The sequence below is a fragment of the Panthera pardus genome, unplaced genomic scaffold, assembly GCF_024362965.1.
Source record: "Panthera pardus isolate Hobbes unplaced genomic scaffold, ASM2436296v1 HiC_scaffold_2, whole genome shotgun sequence".
NCBI classification, from domain to species: Eukaryota; Metazoa; Chordata; class Mammalia; order Carnivora; family Felidae; genus Panthera; species Panthera pardus.
Window position 1 is genome coordinate 43,167,995 of NW_026526765.1, and position 22,368 is coordinate 43,190,362.

Here is a 22,368-nt window from a genome sequence, read left to right on the forward strand (position 1 = left end):
TTTCCCCTCTAGATGCCAACAACTATAAAGAGACTTTGTCTTATGGTGCCTGGTACACGTATGAGACTTTCCATGAAGAGTTTTGAATAAACACATGAATGAAATCTTTCCTCACAATCATTGTGACAGAAGGAATCGGTCTCATTTCACTGTTTTACAAGTGAGGAAACTGAGGCATTGATGATCATTTAGCTACTAAGTGACAGACTGAGAATTTTGGTTTCCTGATTTCCAAACCAATATACCACATTATTTCCCAAAACTAAATAAATAAATGTACTTGTACAAGTGAAAAACATATGAAAGAAGAAAATTCTTGTATAAGTGTGATTCATAGAGGGGGTTTCTGAGAGGCATTGCATCCCAGAGGGAGCCCCCTTCAGGCAGTGTTTTGGTAGAATGTCATTAGGCTACAACCTCTTTTATTCAAATTCCCCCCACTATCAGGGGGATCTCCCAGTAAGTATTGCTTTTTTTTTTTTTTTTTTTGTAAGTTTATTTATTTATTTTGAGAGAGAGTCCACACCAGCAGGGGAGGAGCAGAGAAAGAGGGAGAACCTCAAGCAGGCACCGCGTGTGAGCGCAGAGCCAGATGCGGGGCTCAAACTCATAAAACTGTGAGATCATGACCTGAGCCAAAATCCAGAATCTGACACTTAATGCACTGAACCACCCAGGCGCTCCCCTCACCCCCCACCCCCCACCCCCCACCCCATCCCCGCCTGCTTTTTGAATTCTTGGTGGTTTTCCCTTTGGAGTACTTATAACTGAGGACCAAAGAAGTGAAATGTGAGTTTTGCCCTGATTTTTGCTGTAACAAAGCTTGCTACTGAAATTGGCTATCTTTTCCCTCCTACTACCCCAACACAGCAGCCCTTATTCTTCTCTTCCAAAGCCCCCTTGGCAAAATCAGCCCAGCTGAGACATCAGAGCTAATGCAGTATGTTTTCCATAGGGCATTCAATTTTCTCTTTCTGCTTGCTTTTTGGGGGCCAGGGAAGACCATTATGAAAGATAATGATAGAGATATTGATAGGGGTGCCTGGATGGCTCAGTCGGCTGAGCATCTGACACTTAAAAAAAAATTTTTTTTTCATGTTTGTTTATTTTTGAGAGAGACAGAGTGTGAGCCAGGGAGGGGCAGAGAGAGGGAGACACAGAATCTGACACAGGGTCCAGGCTCCGAGCTATCAGCACAGAGCCCGATGTGGGGCTCCAATTGACAAACGGTGAGACCATGATCTGAGCTGAAGTTGGACACTTAATGACTGAGCCATCCCGGTGCCCCCAGCAGCCTACTCTTGATACCAGCTCAGGTCATGCTCCCAGGGTCGTGGGATCAAGCCCTGGGTTGGGCTCCACACCAAGAGCAGAGCCTGCTTAAGATTCTCTCTCTGTGTGTCTCTGTCCGCCTTTCTCCCCTGCTCGTGCACACGCTCTCCCCTCTCTAAAATAAAAAATAAATAAATAAAAAATAAAAAGAGATACGGATAGAGTACTAACGGGAAAGTCAGACTGAGCCCGGCTAGTGCTCGCTTCAGTCCTGGGCTTCTGCACCCTCCAGACGCCGGTGCTCACACAGGGCACATGAAGTTACCAGGTGTCCACCCAAAAGAGTAGTCCCCTCCCCCTTCCACTAACCAGAGAACACTTTGTATTAAATTGAGATTGTCCTCCTTTAGCATTTTTGTTTGTTTTCTTTCCACTGAGAATTTTGTATTAAACTATTCAGAATTGTGTGGTACTTGCTTTGTGTTTGTTTGTGTTTGTTTTAAAGATTCCACACTTCTCTTTTGATTAAAACATGTTGTTGGCTGACAATTCCTGGGGTTTTTGGCACAGCATTTCTCATGTCAACCCCCTTCATCCTCATTGTCTCCCCTCTAGACAACCGGCATCTGGTAGTGAGGATTTCCGTGTCATTTCTGCTGACCTCATCCCCGACCTACAGAAGACAGTCGGGGCTAAGTTCGGCACCCCCGCACCGTATCAGGTTCAGGCCTGAGGAAGGCAGAAGGGTTCTTACCATACCTATTGGGCAAAGGAAGAGACTGACCCACAACTGAGCTCCAAGACTCCTGGAGGTCACACTGATGGTCAAGGCCTGCGCTCCCGTGTTTCAGAGAGAGACGGAAGAGCGCTCGACTGCTGAATTTAAAGCCGGGTGCCAAGGTGGGACCGGGGTCCCTGTCCCTGGGTGCAGCACAAAGGCAGCGGGAGGTCGGAGAGCTGGCACTGTCCTGTGTGGAAGCTGGGCGGGGAGCTGGCAGGGCGTGGAGTCCTCTCAGAGGCCATGAGCACCTTGGATGGGGCCGTTTCACTGTTGTCACAAAAATGAGCAGGATGCTCAGAGGCGTGTCACAGCAGACAACCAACCAGCTCCACACCGGCGTCTAAGTCCGTCCTCACAGCAGGGCTGGGACGCAGGTGTTATTACCCCTCACTTGGCGAAGCCGCTTGGTACGGATCTTAAACTCCGCGCACCGCAGAGCAGGAGCTCTGAGTCCCCGCTCCTCCGTCCAAACCCATCGGCCAGACTTTCGCGTGTGTAGACTGCAGCGGGAAAGCATTCCGGAGGACGCGTTTCAGGTCGGCGCGACCCTCTCGGTTCACAGCAGGGAGAGCCGGGGCCCCGACGGGCGAGGCGATCGCGCCGGGCTGCGCGCCAGCGAGCGGCGGGGCTGGCGGGGAAGCAGCCTCCCCCGCGCCCCGTTTCTCCTCGGGCTCCGCGGGGGCGGGGCGGCGGCCGGGGGCCCGGGCTTTCCGGGGGCGGTCCCTGGCGGCCGTGCATTCCAGAGCCGCCGCGCGCAGCCCCGGGGCCCAGCCGCGCGTCCCGGCCGCTCCCGCGCGCTCCCGCCGCCGCGGGCTCCGAGGGCCGGGCACGTGCCGCGCCGAGACCCCGGGGCCGGGCCGCCGCCCCTGCGAGCCCGTCCCGGCCGCCCACCCTTCCGCAGACCCCGCGCGATCCGGCTGCGGCGGGGGCGGGGTGGGGGTGGGGGGCGCGGGCGTGCTCTCCAAGCAGCTCCGCGGATCCCGGGGTGAGTAGGGCCATCGGGTGTCGCGCGTGGGGCTCCCTTGTCGTGTGCTCCCTGCCCCAGCGCCCTCCCAACCAGCCTCCTTTCTTTGTGCCCTCTTTCCCCGCACTCCTTCCCCGTCATCACTTGTGCGTTCCCCTCTACTGCTTCTTTCGGCCCCTGAGTTCCAGCCACCGTGTCAGCGGACCGGGGGCCTCCGGGGGGGCCGCAGCTCGGGTGGGTGAGTCCAGCGGCGCGCCAGGCGGCTTCTCTCAAAGCCCCGCCTAGGAGGCGCCGGGAGATTGGAGTTGGGGGTGCTCCCCTGGTCCGTCACCAGCAATTTCACCATCCTGTCTAGGAGGCGCCGGGAGATTGGAGTTGGGGGTGCTCCCCTGGTCCGTCACCAGCAATTTCACCATCCTGTCTCGAAGCCTTTCTTCTCCCTCTGTGAAATGGAGAAAACATCCTTTGCGGACAGAAATCAAAGGAGAAAGGGGGGTGGGTGGGCAAAGTATCTGGGAGCGAAGCCTGCCTTCTAAGCTCCCTGCTCCTTCTCCTCCTGCCTCCGTCTTGGGACTTGGTTGTCCGGTTGTCTGCTCTCTTGCACCCCTTCTGTCCCCCCCCCCCCCCCCCCGCCACAAATTCCTTGAGGGTAGAGACTGTCTCTCCATGCCTCATCTCTGAGGCATCCTCAGTACTTGGCCCAGGGCCCGGCAAATAGGCGCTCAATCCTGTTTACTGAGTGGGAGAATGGGAGGTGTAAACCATAGAAACCTGTACAACTGTGGAAGGTTGTGATTCTGAGTGACCAGGCTGGACTCCCGTTCCCACAGCTCCACCGTTTCTTGGCTCCTGGGGCCTCAGGAGTCGCCCATTTCTCTATAGATTCCTCAGAGCTCTAGGCTGGAGTAGGGAAAGCTGCTCAGTCATTCAGGTGTCAGAGATTCCTTGAACATCCGTTATGGTCTGCGGTACCACCGCAGTGGGTAAATGGGAAGGCTTGCGAATGCCCGAATGGGGCGGGAGGGTGGGGGTGGGGGTAGGAAGGACAGTTCTCTGGAAGTCAGAAGACGCTCTGCGTTACTTGATGATGCATTCTCCCCATCTGGACCTCACCCTTCCCATCTGTAAAATGAAGAAGTGGGGCATGGAACAGATGGGCGCCTACGGTTGAGCGTGATACGCTCTTGGGGTTAGTTATGCAGGCTACCCGCAGTCCCGTGAGCACGTGCAGGACGGCCCAGCTGAGATTCGGGACATCACGTACTTCTGCAGTAACAACCGAAAAAGTTGAGGAGAAGCACTTTTCCATGCCAGGAGGGACCTCCTGTTTTCAGCTGTTCTGGGGTATGAATCGTGCCGCTGTATCAAAGCTTCCCAAGAGTGACTTCTCAGGGCGTCAGAACCATGGGCTCCACTGCCCGAAAGGTCTGGGGATTCCCCGTCTCTTGCTAGCCTAAGAGTCACTGAGCTGCGGTGACGTGTTTGAGACATAAGCCAAATTAGAGACTTTGGGAGCCTAGTGTGGTTGGGTCACATATCAGGCCCAGGGGTGACAGACCAAGGGGATAGAGAGGCAGTCACAGTCGCAGTTGCTTTCCTATTTGTATTCTGATCCTTCTATGAAAAAGTGTGCTTCTGTTTCCTCTTTGTGGTTTAAATTTTTTTTTTTTTAACGTTTATTTATTTTTGAGACAGAGACAGAGCATGAACGGGAGAGGGGCAGAGAGAGAGGGAGACACAGAATCGGAAGCAGGCTCCAGGCTCCGAGCCATCAGCCCAGAGCCCGAGGCTGGGCTCGAACTCACCGACCGCGAGGTCGTGACCTGTGTCGAACTCGGATGCTTAACCGACTGAGCCACCCAGGTGCCCCTCCTCTTTGTGGTTTAAAATGTCCAGGGGCGCCTGGGTGGATCAGCCAGTTAAGTGTCCCACTCGATTTCGGCTCGAGTCATGATCTTAAGGTTTGTGGGACTGACCCCTGCGCTGTCAGTGCAGAGTCTGCTTGGGGTTCTCTCTCTCCTCTGTGTCTCTGCCCCTCCCCCGCTCACTCACACGCTCTCCCCCCCCCTCAAAAATAAATAAGCGTTTAAAAAATATATACAAATAAAGGAAATGTCTCCAAGGAGAGAGAATCTTTATCTTGATTGATTTATCAAAGATAGACACACGTACTTGTGCTCACAGTTTATAGGAGTAAATGTTGGTATTACCACATCCTGCAGACATCCGCCCTGATGGGCCAGGCAAGCCAAATGATGTAATAATAATTATACTTGACATTTATTGAGTGCTGACTGTGAGCCAGGCGTTATTATAAGCATTTTACTTGTGTTAATGCATTTAGTCTTTGACCATGATCCTATCAGGTAGGGACCACAATTATATTTACTTTGTAGTTGAGACTGAGGTCCAGAGAGAATAAGCAACTCACCCATGATCACAGAAGTAAGTGGTGCAGCTGTGGTTTGGACCCAGGCAGTTCGGTTCCGCGGTCTAAGCTTTGAACCTCATTGCAATGGGGGTGGGGGGTGGGGATTTGCATTCAGATCTTGCTTCTGTCATTTACTAGCAGGGTGACCTCAGGGATGTTAAGGAAGAAGCTGAAAGCCACTGCACCAGTCAGTCACCAGGCCCCTTGGTATCCTTCCAACTCATTTGGGAAACACGATGGTGTACGTCTAGGAGAAAAGGCTAAGAGGTAGCCAGGAGGCGGAACAGACCAGAACTATAACCGGCTAGCATACTGGACACCAGCAAACCAGATTCAGCAGCTACACTGTGTACTTTACATGGCTTCGTTGTAAATAGATCTAGTTTCCTTATTTTGTTGATTTGGCCTCCGACTGGCAGATTGGGCATGTGAATTGCTGGTGACCGACTACATAGGATCGGAGAACATAAGATGGAAGAGGAAGAAGGAAAGACAGGGAAAATGAAACTGGGATCCCCAAATTGGTTTCAAGCAGTGGTGGCACATATCTGGCATACCTGTCACTCCTCCGAATCCCCTGTCCCAGGCAGACATTGGTAATCAAGACTTTGCACCAAATCCCTGTAGGGCTAGAGAATCCCCAGCTCAGTGCTCTGGACAGCTTCTACCAATTGATCGTGAAGCTTTCTTCTTGCTCTCCCAGATTTTCCACTTCGTTCCTCTGGGGGAATGGCCAAGGAAGTAACCAATGGCAAAACAAGATACTTTTTTCCTTGGAGATACTTTTTTTTTTTCTTTTAACTTTTTTAAAGATTCATCTTCCCCACCCTTTGCTCCTTTCTATTTTTCCTATTATGGTCTTTAATCCAAGAGCATCCTGGCTCCGTGGCAGAGCTCTGGAGGAGGTAGGATGTCAGGAGAGCAGAGTGAGACTTTGAGAGCTGGCCAGACCCTTGGCGATTACCTTGACCACCCTTTCCGATTGACTGACAGGAAAAGGAGGCCCAGCTTGAAGGAGGAACTTAGGACCACACAATGAGTCCATTTTCTAACACTGTAACAAATAACCACAAATTTAGTGGCTTTAAAAAATCGAATGTATTGTATTACAGTTCTACAGGTCAGAAGCTGGTATGGGTCTTTCTAGAAGAAAATCAAGGCATCATTAGGCTGTGTCTCTTTGTAGAGTATTTAGGGGAGGATCGGTTCCCTGCTTATTTGAGTTGTTGGCAGAATTCAGTTCCTGTGGGTGTAGGACCAAGGTCACTGTTGCCTTGCTGGCTGTCAGCTAGGGGCCGTTCCTGCTTCCACAGGCCCCTGCACTCCTTGGCTCATAGCCTGTTTCCACGATCTTCAGAGTAAGCAACGGTGAGTCAAGTGCTTCTCATGCCATATTTCTCTGACCTTTCTACTTTCTTCTTCTCTTTTAAGGACTCAAGTGATGAGACTGGGCCCACCTGGGTGGTGCATGATACTCTGTCCACCTCAAAGCCTTTTAACCACGCCTGCAAAGTCCCTTTGCTTCTGTTTTCATGACTGCCCTCTGAGTCATGCTTCCTTTTTCATATTCACGGTTCCAGGGACCAGGACATGGGCATCTTCGAGGGGCCATCATTCTGCCTGCTGTACACAGGGAAGCCCATTTTAGGAGAGTGCCTTGTTCCCAGCCACATAGCTTGGCAGGGGATTCAGACCACTCTGGTGCCCTTGCTGCTCTGTCACTACTCCCCCCGCCCTGCCAGCCCACTCCATGGAGAGTTTCCTTTGTCAGCCCGGCACAGAGCAGGCACTTAGTCACTGGCAAATAACCATGATGGATGGTGGAGGCTTAAGCAGGATGCTGTGGATTTGGCCTGGGCTTCTCTGCTGGCTCCCTCTTGGTTTCTAAGACTGTGATTGGCTGGGTCAGTTGAGTACGTGCAGTCTTGAATAGCCCTGGCTGCTTTCTGATCTCTTTGAAATATCCTGGTGTTTTTCCATTTTTCCAGCCCCAGAAGAGCAGATAAAAACTAAGGCAGGGTACAAGTCTTTACACTGTTAAGAATTTTGATGGAGAAAGAAGCCAGCTGGGTTAGAATGAGAACAGAGCACTCCTCAGGGGACCTCAGATCATTGGAGGACGTCTCTGATTTGATTCATTTCACATTTTTGATAGTTATGTGTTCTGCCCGTTCCTTCTTCTGGCCCCTCTCTTTGGAACAAAAGATGGATTGGGTTGGTAAATGCTTGAGGCTATTACAGAAAGGGAGGAGAGCTGTCTCTAAGGGTGAATGTGAGTGAGGCTGGGATGGGCTCACTGGAGTAGGCATGGGAAATCCTTTCCCCTTTTATCAGCTCTCTGTCCTCTTCTGAGAACAGAGAAAGAAAGGTTCATACTGTGGACAGCCACTCCCCTACCCCCACACTCACCTCAGTGCCCAGCTTTGGAGCGCAGGGAACCTGATCTTGAGTTTGAGCTCCTCAGCCCAAGCAAGTCAGCAGGCGGGAATCCTACAGAACGTTATTCTGAAAGGTCAGTCCTCCTCTCTCCTCTGTCCAGTATGAACAGGGAAGGCTGGGAAAGAAAGAGGCCCCCATTATCCTAAGTGTACAGAGAGCCCAGAAAATGATCAAGTCGGAGGATGCATTTTATTTTGCATTCCAGAGATGGGATTCTGACTTTTAAGGTCATTGGGGGTGAGAATCCTTTGGGGACAGCTGAGTTCTAACTAAGCTCAAATCTGGAGTTCTCCAGTCTGTCCGTATTCAGTCCTTCACCGATCTTAGATTTACTGGGCACTTACTGTGTGCCAGGGCCGGTGACAGGTACTGACGGTACAGCCGTGCACAAGAGACGAGGCTTCTGCTCTCCTTGTGCCCTCATCTGAGTGAGCAAGGATGGCCCATAAAAGCAAACAAGCAGACAAACAAGCTAATTTTCGATTGTAAAAAGTGTACGAAGACAGTAAAACAAGGTGTGAGAGAATGGCTGCTGGGCAAGGGTGGATCCGGAATGGCTTTTCCAGAGAGGGGACATTTAAGTTGAGATCGTGGACACTGCTTTCTCTGTCTGGCCTAAGTGCTCCATTCTTCTTGGACATCACACCAGCTCCTCCGGAGGGGAGGGCCTTAGGAAGGAGTCTCCTAAGCCGAGTGATGCTGGTAAGCCCCACGTCTACTCTCTGGAAACTGTCAGCCTCAGTGTTCACGTTCGGCGCGATGCCTGAAGAGATGGCCCCAGAGTCAGTGACCCAGAGCTGGGTCTCACTGCCGGCTCTCTGGCCTCCGTGCTCAGAGCTCTGACAGTGCTGGCCTAACGCCACACCTGCAGGAAGCCACCTGCCTCTATCTGCTTTCTCTCCCACTTTGGGATAATTAAGCTTGCCTGCCAGCAGGAAGTCATTTCTTTTATTGCCTCCTTCCTCAGTGAACTCCTTGGTGGTAAAACCGGTTGGATAACCGCTGGCAATCCCTCAAAAGTGAACTGCCAGCTGCAGCTCAGATGTGCAGGGCACGCTTTTCCTGTGGAAGATCAAAGCCAGGACAGACGATCAAAAGCCATTTGCATACGAAACTATCACCGTGGTTTCTTAGATCAGCCTCAGAGCAGTCATGGTGCCCAAAGTAATGGTGGGGCCTCCGAACTCTCTTTTTAATTTAGGAGCTAATGCGGTGGGCCTTGCTCAGTTTAACACGTATGAACCCCCTTACTGTTTACCAGGCTTTGTCCGAAATACATGCGTTATGTGCATTAGCTCATTCAGATCCCACGGCATGCCAGTGAAGTAGCGGCTACCATTATTTACGACTATTTCCATTTTACAAATGAAACGGAAGCTTGTAAAGGTTAAGCCTCTTGCCAAAACCACTAGGACTACGTATGCACTCAACACACCATGGATCTTATCGCTTCCAGGCTTCGTTGATGTATCTGTTCATTTCTCTTTATTTCTTCCTTTTGAACACTACTCTTCAAAGCCCACGTCAAAGTCCCCATTCTTTGTAAAGTTTTCTCTTTTACTCAGACAAAAACAAAGGAATGAAGATGGACATTTTTTTCAGCATCATTCGTTTCAGGACTATATATGCATTGTCTCGCTTTATCCTTGTGGAAGCAGGCTGCAGTATAGTGCTTCCAATGTCCCTATTTAAGAGAGGAGAAGACCGAAGCTTAGAGGTTTGAAATAACTTGTCCAAAGTCACCCTCTAATAAGGATGGAAAGCAGGATTCAAATCAAGATTGTCTCAACTCTCTACTTGTCTTTCCACTTCGTTCCTCTTCTCCATGAGCATGTGGTTTGTACTTTCAATGTAGCAAGCCCTGCTCTGCCTTGTATGGCAATTAGTAATGATAAGTAATGTCTTTTTCCTGCAGAAGACAGTAAGCTTCTTATGGGCAAACATCTCCATCTCTGCACCCACTCCTCGATGCCCAGTGTTAATCACAGCGTCAGCAATGTTTATTAAATTGCTACACCACCAGTTTCAAGGTTGGACTGGAGGAATCCATCAGGTTAATCAACCATGTGACAGGTTAATCAATAATGTGACAGGGCTCCTGGGTAGCTCAGTCAGTTCGGCGTCGGATTTCGGCTCAGGTCATGAACTCGCCGTCTATGGGTTCGAGCTCCGCGTCGGGCTCTGTGCTGACAGCTCGGACACTGGAGCCTCCTTTGGATTCTGTGTCTCCCTCTCTCTCTGCCCCTCCCCCACTCATGCTCTGTCTCTATCTCTCTCAAAAATAAACATTAAAAAAAATCAGTGTGGATTAAGCATCTACCATCTTTGTTGATAAAGTGAAGACGCATGCCAAGTCACAGATGCTAACAAATCCTGATTGAAGAGGGGGAGGCTCTTTGCTTAGGTCAGTGAGTCCCTACAGCCAGGAATAATCAGTCACGGAATGAACATTCGTGGAGTGCTTGTTGTGTGTCAGAACACTGCCAAGTACTATGTGTGGTTCTCTCATGGAATTCTAACCCTACAAGGCTGATACTGTTATTTGCCCGTTTTTGTTTTGTTTTCAGCTGAGTAAATGGAAGCATTAGGAAGTTCAACTGATCCAGCATAGGTCAGCTAGAAAGTGGTAGAGCCAACCCAAGCCAACTGGCTCAGAGAGAGCCTGGGCTCTTAACACGGCAGTGTGAGTGTAAAGGAAAGAACTCCTGCTGTTTCCAAGTATTCCCTCCATTCTGATGCGCTCCCATTGCCCTACCAGAATCCGGAAGCTTGAGGCCCTGTTGACTTAAGAAACGTGTATTCAGTACCCATATGCAGGGTAGAGAAGGGAAGGGAGGAGAATGAGCTGTGATGGGTGAAATCAGTGCTGGGGCAGAGCTGCGTCCAGACACGTTGTGCAGTCCTTCATCCTGTATGCACGGAGCTTTTTCCCACTTTGGTGGGATCTCCCACAAGATTTCAGTGCCTCTCCCTCTCTTCCCTGATGCTCTCATGGTGAGGAATACATACGTTACAGTCTTAGCCATTACCTTCTTCACTGGCTTTATTTGCCTCTGGGTCTTGAGTCAAAGGGATGGAATGCAAAGGGTGGAACTGCATTCACTGATGATTCTGACCAGACTTGTTTTTGGTTGGGGCGCGCGTGTGTGTGTGTGTGTGTGTCTGTGTGTGTGTGTGTGCGCGCGTGCGCGCGTGTTTGGCCCTTGAAAACCATCTCACCTGCCTCACCTACTGTGATGTTGCCTAGGGCTCTGGGCCTCAAGGCCCCCAATGGCTTTAACACAGTGAAAAGTTAGAATCAAGAAGCCTGGCTGGCTGTCATTCTTCCTATCAGTTTGTTTCCTACCACCCCTTCTCCAGCCTGACTCCCCACTGTCTCCCAGCCCCCATCTCAAACAGGATAGTGATGGCATTGAAAAGAGCATGGGGGGGCACCTGGCTGGCTCAGTCCGTTGAGCATCTGGCTCTTGATATGGGATCAAGTCTGGCATTAGACTCCAAGCTGAGTGTGGAGCCTGAGATTCTCTCTCTCTCTGTCCCCTCCCCTTCCCCCCAGATTCCACTTTCTCTCTCTCTCTTAAAAAAAAAAAAAAAAGAGCAGGCAGATCAGGAGGCCTGAGTTCTCCCTTCAGTCCCTTCAGCCCTTAACTTGGTAGATGACCTTGGGCAAGTCATTTCCTCCATCTGTAAAATGGAAGGTACACTATGTGGTTAAAGCTGGTTACTGTCTAAATTTTGTGTAGATTTCTAGAATACCATTACTTTGTAGAGGTTTTTTCTCCACAGAACAAACCCAGTAGGATATAGAACTGCAGTATTAGATTTCTATTGCTGCCTTGGGCGCCTGGGTGGCTCAGTCGGTTCAGCGTCCGACTTCAGCTCAGGTCACGATCTCGCGGTCCGCGAGTTCGAGCCCTGCGTCGGGCTCTGGGCTGATGGCTCAGAACCTGGAGCTTGCTTCCGATTCTGTGTCTCCCTCTCTCTCTGCCCCTCCCCCGTCCATGCTGTGTCTCTCTCTGTCTCAAAAATAAATAAACGTTAAAAAAATTTTTTTTAAGAAAATATTTCTATTGCTGCCTTAACAAATTACCACAACTTTAGTGGCTTGAAAATACATTCACGATCTCATAGTTTTCATGGGTCAGGAGTCCAAACACAACTTTGCTGGGTCCTTGTAAAACTTCAATCAAGATGTCAGCCAAGTTGCATTTGCTTCTGAAGGATCTATTATGAAAGATTCATCTTGCAAGCTCATTCAGGTTGTTGGCAGATTTGTGTCTTGTAACTCAAGGTTGAACTCAAAGCAGTGAGTGTCTTTGACCTCAGGGAAGCTTCAGCCCTATTTTAAAGGATGTTCACCTGATTAAGTCAGGCCCACCCAGGATGATCTTTTTGATTACTTTTAAGTCAGGGGATCTGGAACCTTAACTACATCTGCAAAATCCCTTCACCTTGTTATGTGACCTAACCTGTTCCCAGGGGTAGCACCAGGGACTAGAGATTATGGGGGCCATCTTAGAATTCTTACCACAATTGCTTTATGGAAATATCCTCTTTACGGTTATGACTGAAACATACTAGAGCCAGCTTTCTATTTTCTAAGTCAGGTCAAGTGACCTAATATATGAAATCCGTTCTAAAAGTTACCTATTCTTACACTAAAACTATGCTACTATGAACTTGTTTTTTAAACACAGTATATTGTGCTTCCCTTTATTCTCATGTAATTATCCTTAAAGTTATTTTCTTCCAATACCACTAAATGAATATATAGTATTATATAATTTGGAATTATATATAAAATATAGTATAATGTATTCCTCTTTCATATATATTCAATATTTATTATTATATTAAATATATTAATATATGAAAATTATTCCCAGAGGAAATAATTTAAATGTTAACTTTTTATATTTAATTAGTTTTGGTACTCTTTATTTGAAACCATATATTATAGAAAACTATTAGTTTAAGAAATCTTCTATATCCTCAGCCGATTTTAAAAAACTCTTTGTTCTACCAGTATTTGAGAGAATTGTGTTGAACTCCCCCTTATAATTGTGGCTTCATCTGTTTGACCTTATAATTCTGAAATTAGGTACATAAAAATTAAAAATCTTTTTAACTTCTGGTGTCTCTAGTTCTACTTTTCATCTAAAAGTCTACTTCCTCTGACAGTAAGATAACTCTACTAGCTCACACAATTCATGAGTAGATAGTATTTCTTTTGTACCCTTTAACCTTTAACCTTTCTAAATCCCATGTGTCTCTTATGAAGAATATATATTTATATACATTTTTAATTTTTATGTATACTCCAGTAGTTTTTGTTGGTTTAAGTTTAAATCTACTATCTTTCTGTGTACTTTCTATATGTCCCATGTATTCTGTTTTTTTCCTCCTTCTCTCATTTTCTCTGGAAGTTGTACACTCTTGCTACTTTTAAATGGCTGCCCTGGTCTCTCCAAGGGGCACCTGGGTGGCTCAGTCGGTTAAGCTTCCGACTTTGGCTCAGGTCATGATCTCACGGTTTGTGAGTTCAAGCCCCATGTCGGACTCTGTGCTGACAGCTCGGAGCCTGAAGCCTGCTTTGGATTCTGTGTCTCATTCTCTCTCTGCCTTCCCCCATTTGTGGTCTGTCTCTGTCTCTCAAAAATAAATAAATGTAAATGGCTGCGCTAGGGATTACAATATACATCCTTGACTTAACAAAGTCTAATGTTATCTGGTTCTTTTGCCCTTTCCCAGGCTATGCAAGGAAGTCAGAATACTTTAATTTTATTGTTATATATTTGCTATTGTTTTTTATTTTTTAATTAAAATTTTTTTTAATGTTTATTTTTGAGAGAGAGGGAGACAGAGCGCAAGCTGGGGGAGGGCAGAAAGCAGGATCCAGGCTGTGAGCTGTCAGCACAGAGCCAGATGTGGGGCTCGAACCCACGAGCTGTGAGATCATGACGTGAGCTGAAGTTGGATGCTTAACTGACTGAGCCACCCAGGAACCCTTATATATTTGCTATTGTTATTGCACATTTCAATTCTGTCTTTTTATTGGGTGAAAATATCTTCTTTCATCTTAATTCTTGTCAGTTATTTTTGCTTGGTGTTTTAAAGATATCGTCCTGCTGTTTTCTAGATTCCATGGTTTCTGTTGAAAAGCTAGATGTCAGTCTGATTAGTTTTCATATGAAGATAATCTGTCTTTTTTGTCTTTACCTGTGGTTTTCAGCAGATTTACTGTAATGTGCTTAACTATGAGTTTCTCTGTTTATCCTGCTAGGATTTCGTAAGGCTTCCATAGTTTGTGAATTGCTGTCATTCATCAGCTTTGGGAAATTCTGTTATTACAGAAGCATTTTGGGTTTTTTTCTTTCTGATCTATTCTCTAGTTCACTAATATTTTTTTCACCTGTGTCTCATCTGCTGTTAAGCCTATTTGTTGAATTTTTATTTCTATTATTGTATTTTTCACTTCTAGTATTTCTGCTCGGCTCTTTAAAAAAAATCTGTTGTGTTTTTTTCTTATAATTTCCAGATCTCTGTCAAAATTCTCAGTCTCCTTGAACATAGTAAGCAAGGTTATTTAAAGGTGTATCTGACAGACAACTCCACTATCTGTAGCCCTTGTAGATCTTTTTCTATTGTCTGTTGTTTCTGATTGCTCTGTTCTTGTCATCTTGTCTTTTTTCATTCCTGCTTACATTTGGTTATGCATTAGGCATTATATTTAATTTAAAAAATTTTTGAAGCCTATTGTGATGTTATCTCCTCTAGAGAGGATGTAGGTTTGCTTCTGCCCAGCACCTGGAGGTACTCGCAATGTGAAATAACCTTAATTCAATTTCAGGGACTGTGATGATTCAAACCTGGGTTGCAGTCTCTAGAATTGGCATACTTCTGGTTCACTCTTAGCACCAAGAATGCTTTTTGAGGTCCAACCTCAAAATGCAGGATTTTTGTTGTCCCTATCTGGGCAGTCTTGGATCCCTGAGTCTGTCAGAAACACTGCTTAGTCTCCATCCTCCACTAGGGGAAATGCTGTTTCAAATGCCAGGCTCACCTCCCTGGATTTCTGTCTGTTCCCAAATCTTAGGCTGGTTAATTCCCCATTATTTGTTACTTCTTAGTGCCTTGAGACAGATTCTCTTGGGGGGGGCGGGTCCAATTTTTCCAGTTGTCCTCAGTTAGAGGTCAAAATGATCTAGTTTGCCATTACTGGAAGTGGAAATCCTGATCTTTTATAGTTTGCATATCTCTAAGTCCAGAATGCCTTTAGCTGAAAGTAATGAGTGTAGACTTAGGAGAGAGCTGTAGATCTGGCATATTCCATGTTCTTATTCCTGGGTCTGTGTGGAGGCTTTGAAAGTGAATACAGGGTCAGGAGGCCTGCGTTTGAATGCCATTTACTTTTCTTTATGAGTCACTAGCCAGTCAACCTCTCTTGGCTTTCATTTCCTCATCTGTAAAATAATATATCCTGCACAGGATTGTTGTGACGGTGAAATAAGTTAATGTGTGGGACAAGTCCCAACACAGTACTTACTTAGCAGTTCGTATTTGTTAAACAAATGCTGGCTTGTGTGAGCGTGTATTTGAGGAAATAAGAGGAAAGGTACTTAACTTCTCTGTGCTTCTTGGAATTAAATTTGGCCTTCTGAGTAAATAACAGTAATTCCTAAGAGAATATCTTTAAAAAAAATTTTTTTTAATGTTTATTTTTGAGAGAGAGAGCATGAGTGGGGGAGGAACAGAGAGAGAGGGAGACACAGAATCCAAAGCAGGCTCCAGGCTCTGAGATGTCAGCACAGAGCCCAATGCTCTGTGGGGCTTGAACTCACGAACCGTGAGATCATGACCTGAGCCAAAGTCGGATGCTTAACCGACTGAGCCACCCAGGCACCGCTAAGAGAATATCTTGTATATAGCAAGTATGTGATGAATGAATGAATGAGTGAGTGAGTGAATGAATGAATGAACAAACGAACATCCTGGACACAGTTACTTGTCTTGATGGTGCTCAGCCAAAACCAATATTGCCTCGTCAGAGAGGAGAGAGCCATTTGCTGGGGAGTGAGTCTCATGATTGAAAGGATAGATACGGCATAGATTAGTCACCTTGAATTTAGTTGTTCTAAAACTATGGACTTGCAGGAAATTTTGATCTATGAAACTTATATACATTTTGTTGGAACTAGAAAATCTGCCCTGTGATGGAATCGGCTGCAACAATGATTCTTTTTTTTTTTTTTTTTTTTCCCCAAAAGACTTTCAGTTGCCTGTGCAAACTGGCCTTTCACAGGGCTGGTGGGGTAGGGCCCAGATGGCATCAGTGGCTGGTGATACCAGTGACTTCCTTGCTTGTCAGCTCAGGGTGGTGTTAACACAGTTTCTTAGACAAACTTATACTGAACATATGTCAAAGTTTATTTATTCCTTTAATGAGATAAATAGCAGATAAGGTATGCCAGTTTGAAATGACAGGAGTGTAGGCTTGACTGCTGTTTTACCTCCCGTGGCCATAAAAACATCACATTTTTATCTGTGATAAGGTTAAATTGGTGACATGAATGGTTTGGGCCATAGTCCGATATAACCCATTGATAAGAAACAACAAGTAATATATCTGCAAAGTAAATGATAAGCAGATTGATCTACGGTTACTAATTAGACATACCAAGAAACAGGGTTTTAGGCACTCACAAGGAGCCATGCACCCGGATGCCAGATAGAGGTCAAACAGAAGTCAGCCAGCAGAAGCTTGGAGTCCTGCTTTTTCTCAAGCAAATTCTTCCAGCATGCCATTAAAGATGCTGAACATATGGTTTGTGTAGTTCTTATTTGGGGGACAAAGTTTTTCTTTCGCAGTGGGGAGAGGTAGAAGCAACCCAAACCCCTGTTCTATGGGAAGAAATAGCCCATCGGGGACACGTGTTTGAAGACTGAGAAGGTTGAAACAGGGAAAGAGAGCTCCCTGTGTCCTCTGATGCCTGGCCAAGTTCATGGCCAGACTTAGAGGCCTGGAACAACAGCTCTGGGAAGGCCCTTGGAGAATATCACAACCTGTGGTTTCCAGATTGTGTTTTGTGGAGCCCAAAGGGTCAAGGGGAAGCTGAACAGCTGTGCTGTAGCAAGTGAACATGCTGTGCTACTTTTTTGGGATACCAAAAAAGTACCTGGGAAAATTAGTTTTATGTGTTATGGTTTAATGTTGCTTTTAGTTTGAGTTGTATGTGTGAAGGGGATGGGCACCCTAATCTCCAGTGCTCAGGGCCTCTAAGGATATTTATCCAGCCTCGCTATCTGGGTGGGACCCCAAAACCCTTGTCTCGTCCCTCCTTGGCATTCTGGAGCAGCTCTGCTTTTATCTGTTTTTGTGATCAGGGTTTTAAATCATGTCACGTGTGGAAGAGTAATATGGGTACAGTCTTGAGTACAGGTTACAGAAAAAGTTTCCTTTGTTTATCTACTTGTTCTATCCTGTTTTTTTGTGTGTTGTGTCTTGATCAGATTTATATCTTTGAATGATTATTCTGGAAGAGGGTGGGGGTGAAGGTGGGGAAAGACCCGTGGACCTCAGTTTTGCCATCTGTGAGATACTGCTGGCTGTAGCTTCCATGATTCGTGGTTGTGAATGAGCCCTGAAGCTTAGATTCCTGTAAATGACAGGTTTTCCTTATGAGAAACAGCCAGGGAGATTATTCCTGGCATTTGGAGTCACAGAAACTGTTTGATGTTAATGGGTTTACCAGAAAGGGCTTTCGTGGGGTTCCTTTGGCTCAGGGCAAGCTAGCTGTTGATGTAATCAGGAGACCACAAAGAATGATTTCTGCCGCCTCCGTCCTTCTTTAACAGTGTGCGTCTCCTGTGATTCATGCTTCTGTGCCTTGGACTTGGGAGAAAGTAACCACATTTCCAAGGCTGAGGCAGGGCCAGGCTGTGCCTCTCCCTCCTTGGCAAGCCCCAGCCTGATAATCCTGGTGTCCTGGGGAGCCTTGCCCGAGCCTTCTCCTTCATCCTGGACCTTACCCAGGTCTGGTAAGACTGGCTACAGAGCACCTAGGAATGAGTTCCCACATCACAGTGCTGGAGAGCATCATAGCAGCCTTAGAGATCGGTGGGTTCAGGGTTCCCAAACCTGGGTGCATATTGGGGAAAAAAAGCCCCCTCCTGTCCCCTCTTGAGTCTAATTCAGTAAGTCTATAATGGGACCCAGAAATTAGTGTTTTTTTATACTGTCCTATGGTGGTTCTCACTTAGCTTGGTATAGGGCATTTGGTAACCACTGATCTAGGCTCATCCTTGAATTTTGTTGGACTTGAAAATTTTTAATACAGAGAACTATAAAGAAAAAAGTCCATTTCCCCCTCAATCCAGCGGACTTCAGAAAATCAAATGTGAGACATGCTCATGTTTACAATATTCAAACAGCATGAAAACATGAAGAATGAAAAGCAAAAGCTTCTCCTACTCCTAGTCCAGCCCCCCTGGTAGTCACTACTAGCACTTTCTTTGGATTCTGCTCATAAATGATTTTGCTTTTATGTATCACCACCTATATATCTACTTAATTCTACAAAATCTGAGCCAGGGGAATAATCCTATACACATTATTCTGTACTTCACTTTTTTTTTCTATGTAAACTATTCAGAACTCACCATAGATCATCATTCTTTGTAACAATAACTATTAAATAAGTTAATATTTGTAGCACACTTGGAACAATGCTCGGTGAGTAAAAAGGACTACGTATTTGTTAGATGAATGAAAACCACTGCATGGTATTCTAGTATATGGATATATTCTATTTTACTGTTTATGGACACTTGTTGCATTAGTTGCTGTAACAAACAATGCGGAAATGAACATCCTTGTGTGTATATCTTGGGGACTCTGCCTCGGATATGGCAATCAGTACCTTTCCTAGAGGGGCAACAGTGGGCATGAATCCAAAGGCGTTGGAAAGGAAAAGCTACTGATTAGGAGAAAGCAGGAAATTGGACTGGAATTGGAAATTTTGCCTGGGACCTAGAATCACAGAAATAATAGATCTCAGATCTAGAAGGAACCATAGGAGAGTGTTTGTTCCAGCCTGTGCCCTCTGGGCAGGGAATGTGTGATATGTGTGGTTCCCAAGTTATACAGTGAGCCCTGGGGAGCCACGGTGAACTCATTGGAAAAGTGTGGGGGGGGGGGGGCGACTGTGGGATCTTTTAATTAATTTCAGATAGGAATATTGATATTTGACATCTCTCAGACTCTGTAAAAATGACTAGCTCAAGATAGTTTACAGTTTCACGTTAACCTTACTGCATTCCTTTTGGCGATGTTGTATTTTGTGAAGCTGAGTTTTTGGCTGTTGCCACGATACAGCAAGTTCTGCACACACATGAATGTGGAATGGGACTGGTCATGGCATTGTCGACTCTGGCTCCAGAGTCTGAAAAGTTGTGCGTCTAACCATTGCCCACCTCCCATGAGTAAGCAGCTGGCTAAGGATGAAATAAAACTATTTTTTCCTTTCCATTTGTGTGTACAATGTTTTTCAAACATCTACTAATTTGTTAGGATATAAATGCTTACTGAAGTGTTTGGACCTGACTACTAAACGTACTAAATGCAACTGCTAGGTATTTCTTTTGGCCTGGAGAGCTGTGAAATAATTACTTAAGGGTGCTGTGAATTGAAAAAGTTTGGGAACAACTGATTTACATCTTATCCATCAGAACTCTTTTAGCTGTGAGAGAAGCCAAACTGACTCCGGCTTAAAACAGGGAATTATTCGCTTCTGTGTAGGGGTGGGGCTGGGAACGGGGAGAGGGGGGCGTGTCCAGGGTTGCACATGGAGTCAGAGTGTGCTGGGTTCAGGTCCTGAAGGTTCCATTTCTCCTTCCATCTCTAAGACAGGCTCTCTACACGTGGGTGACACAGCCCACCCCGTCCTTTCCAGACTCACAACCTTTTGGTTTAGCAATCCCCAGCAGAAAGAGTCATCTTTCCCAATAGCTTGCACATGAAAGCCCTGGGAGCTGGGCTGGGCCACTTGTCCACTTGAGGCTATGATTTGTGATGGCCAAACCTAGATCACGTGTCTGCCCCTGTGCTCACACGAGCACCCTAACTAAACCACACTGCATAGGTAGGGTCTCCACAGAAAAGATCAGGTTTTGGTAAGAGGAGAACAAGAGAAAGCATTTTAACAGATGGGACAGACCAGCGGTGTGACAGTTTATTAGTTAAACATGACTCTGGAGGGCACCTTTTGGGATGAGCACTGGGTGTTGTATGGAAACCAATTTGACAATAAATTTCCTATAAAAAAAAAAAAGAAAATCCAAAAAAATAAAATAAAATAAACATGACTCTGGAGTCCCACCCATCTAGCTTCACTTCCTTGGGAAAATTAACCACATTTACATCTGTAAAGGTTTTAGAGTCATCATCTGTAAAGCGGAAATAACTGGCGATCAAGTCCAAGAAATAAAGGATGACTGTAATAGTCCCCATCTCATGGAGCTGGTGGTTGAAGGGAGGACTCAATGGGTTAATACACATAAAGAGCCCAGTGCTGGGCCTGGCACATAGGAAGCACTTGGTAAATGTGGCCATTATTATTGATCAGATTACCTTAACGAGCACACAGCTGGTAAGTGACCCAAGCTTCTGACTCCTGGAGAGGGTACAAAATAGTGATTTCTTCTTTCCTGTCTGTTGCAGAGTGAAGCAGCATGGATGCCGTCAGCCAGGTCCCCATGGAGGCTGTGCTCCCCAAGCACATCCTGGATATCTGGGTCATTGTCCTCATCATCCTGGCCACCATTGTCATCATGACCTCTTTGTTACTGTGCCCGGCCACTGCGGTCATTATCTATCGCATGCGGACTCATCCTGTCCTCAATGGGGCTGTGTGAGAACCTCCCAAGAGGGGCAGTGAGGGATGTGGATGGTGTCCCCTCCCCCAGCCTCTTCCTTCTCAGAAAAGCGACGGGACGGGGTTTGCTGTGTGGACTCAGGAGCTTGATATGTGAGAGGAGATCCGAGTTCTTGTTTGGATTTTGCCACTGGCCAGCTGTGTGAGTTCAGTCAAGGGACCTAATTCTGTGGGTTCCCGGTTCCTTTTAAATGGGGGTCATGATCCCTGCCCTTCCTACCTCATGGGGTTGTAAGAACCGATGAGTTGGTGGAGGTTACGGCTGTTTGCGATAGTGAGCAGCAAAGCCACCATGGATGTACAGGTGTCACTGCTGAATGCTGAGAAGCTTTGAAGAACCAAACAACCTAATTACTGATGGTGGCCTTCAAGGTGGTGAGGGAGACGCTGGGGGCAGAGCAGCCTTTGCCAGTGCCCCTCAGTTCAAACCAAGCAAAGGCACCCTATCCGCATCCCAAGGGGCCAGCGGCACTTTGGTTCACAGCATTTTCTTTGCTGTGCCCCTCTCTCACGTTATGTAATTTGGAGGGAACTGAGCACGGCAGGGGAAGGGAGATGGGTCGAACTTCCCAGGACGTCTGTGCCAGAATGTCGACAGTCAGGAGGGCTCTGCCATTTCTTGGCAATGCCAAGGGACCTGGGGTGACAGGCTTCTTTCTGCATTGGAGTCTCAGCGCTGCAATAGTCGAGCACTGCGGGAAAACACAGGGTGGTCGAGTTCCCTGGCCAGCTTTCATGATCTCCAGCCCCCACCCGCTTGTGTGCCCACACTTGAGAAATGTCCCCCCACCCCAGCACCTGCTATCATCAGCTCCGTGGTATAAAGTGCATGCCCTTCCCTCCCTCCCACCAGCACTGCAACCAATCTAAGCTACAGATTTTAAGAGATGTTCCCGGGACTTTTGGAACTAACTTAAAACAACGGTGGTTATTTTAGATGCTATGGTCTATATTTATATAGATTTCTGGACTGCTCAAGCTCTTTGACCAAAATCAACGACATCTTGGGATTTATTAAATTATGTAATAGCACAGACATCAGAATATTGTGTGGAAGTAATGCCTTTACTTTGGTCTGATTTCGTTGATGTACACAACCAATTTCCAATAAAGTGCTAGAATGAGCATGTCTGCGGTCTTTCTTTAGAGAGCGCTTATTAAGCCCAGGAACTCAGGTAAAAGGGCTCCACTGAATTTATGGGCCTTAGAGACAACTTGAATGTAGGAACCGAAAAGGGAAAGAGAAGAATCCATTCGAATCCCAGGATTCTAGCTTTAGTAAGTGGGTAGTTGTACAGTTGACAGACATCTAGGACGCAGGGGGAAGAACACATTTTTTAAGCGATGGATTTCATATTAGACATGTTGAGTTTGAGTTGCTTGTGCTTCAGTTGGGCACGTTCAGGATGCACCTGGAAACCTGGGTCTGTCCTTTGGGAAAGATTGTATGGCTGGAGTTATCCTTTGGGGGATTATCTGCACGTGGTGGTAGATATACACACAAGTGGACAGGACCACCGAGGCAGAGAACACAGACTGAGGGCAGTGA

The 22,368-nt window shown here is 46.7% G+C and overlaps 1 protein-coding gene across 4 annotated transcripts; it reads left to right on the plus strand.

The window, feature by feature from the left end:
• The first annotated feature begins 2,017 nt into the window (after window positions 1-2,017).
• Window positions 2,018-21,944, plus strand: SMIM3 (small integral membrane protein 3). 4 transcript variants are annotated; one of them, XM_019464444.2, is made up of 2 exons: window positions 2,018-2,172; window positions 20,606-21,944. In XM_019464444.2, exon 2 carries the CDS (start codon window positions 20,617-20,619, stop codon window positions 20,797-20,799), a length of 183 nt encoding a protein of 60 aa, XP_019319989.1. In that variant the 5' UTR covers window positions 2,018-2,172; window positions 20,606-20,616; the 3' UTR covers window positions 20,800-21,944. The 4 variants fall into 4 exon arrangements, with proteins under 4 accessions (XP_019319989.1, XP_019319987.1, XP_019319984.1 ...); XM_019464442.2 differs by lacking the exon at window positions 2,018-2,172 and adding an exon at window positions 2,477-2,589; XM_019464439.2 differs by lacking the exon at window positions 2,018-2,172 and adding an exon at window positions 2,823-3,038.
• The last annotated feature ends 424 nt before the right edge of the window (window positions 21,945-22,368 follow it).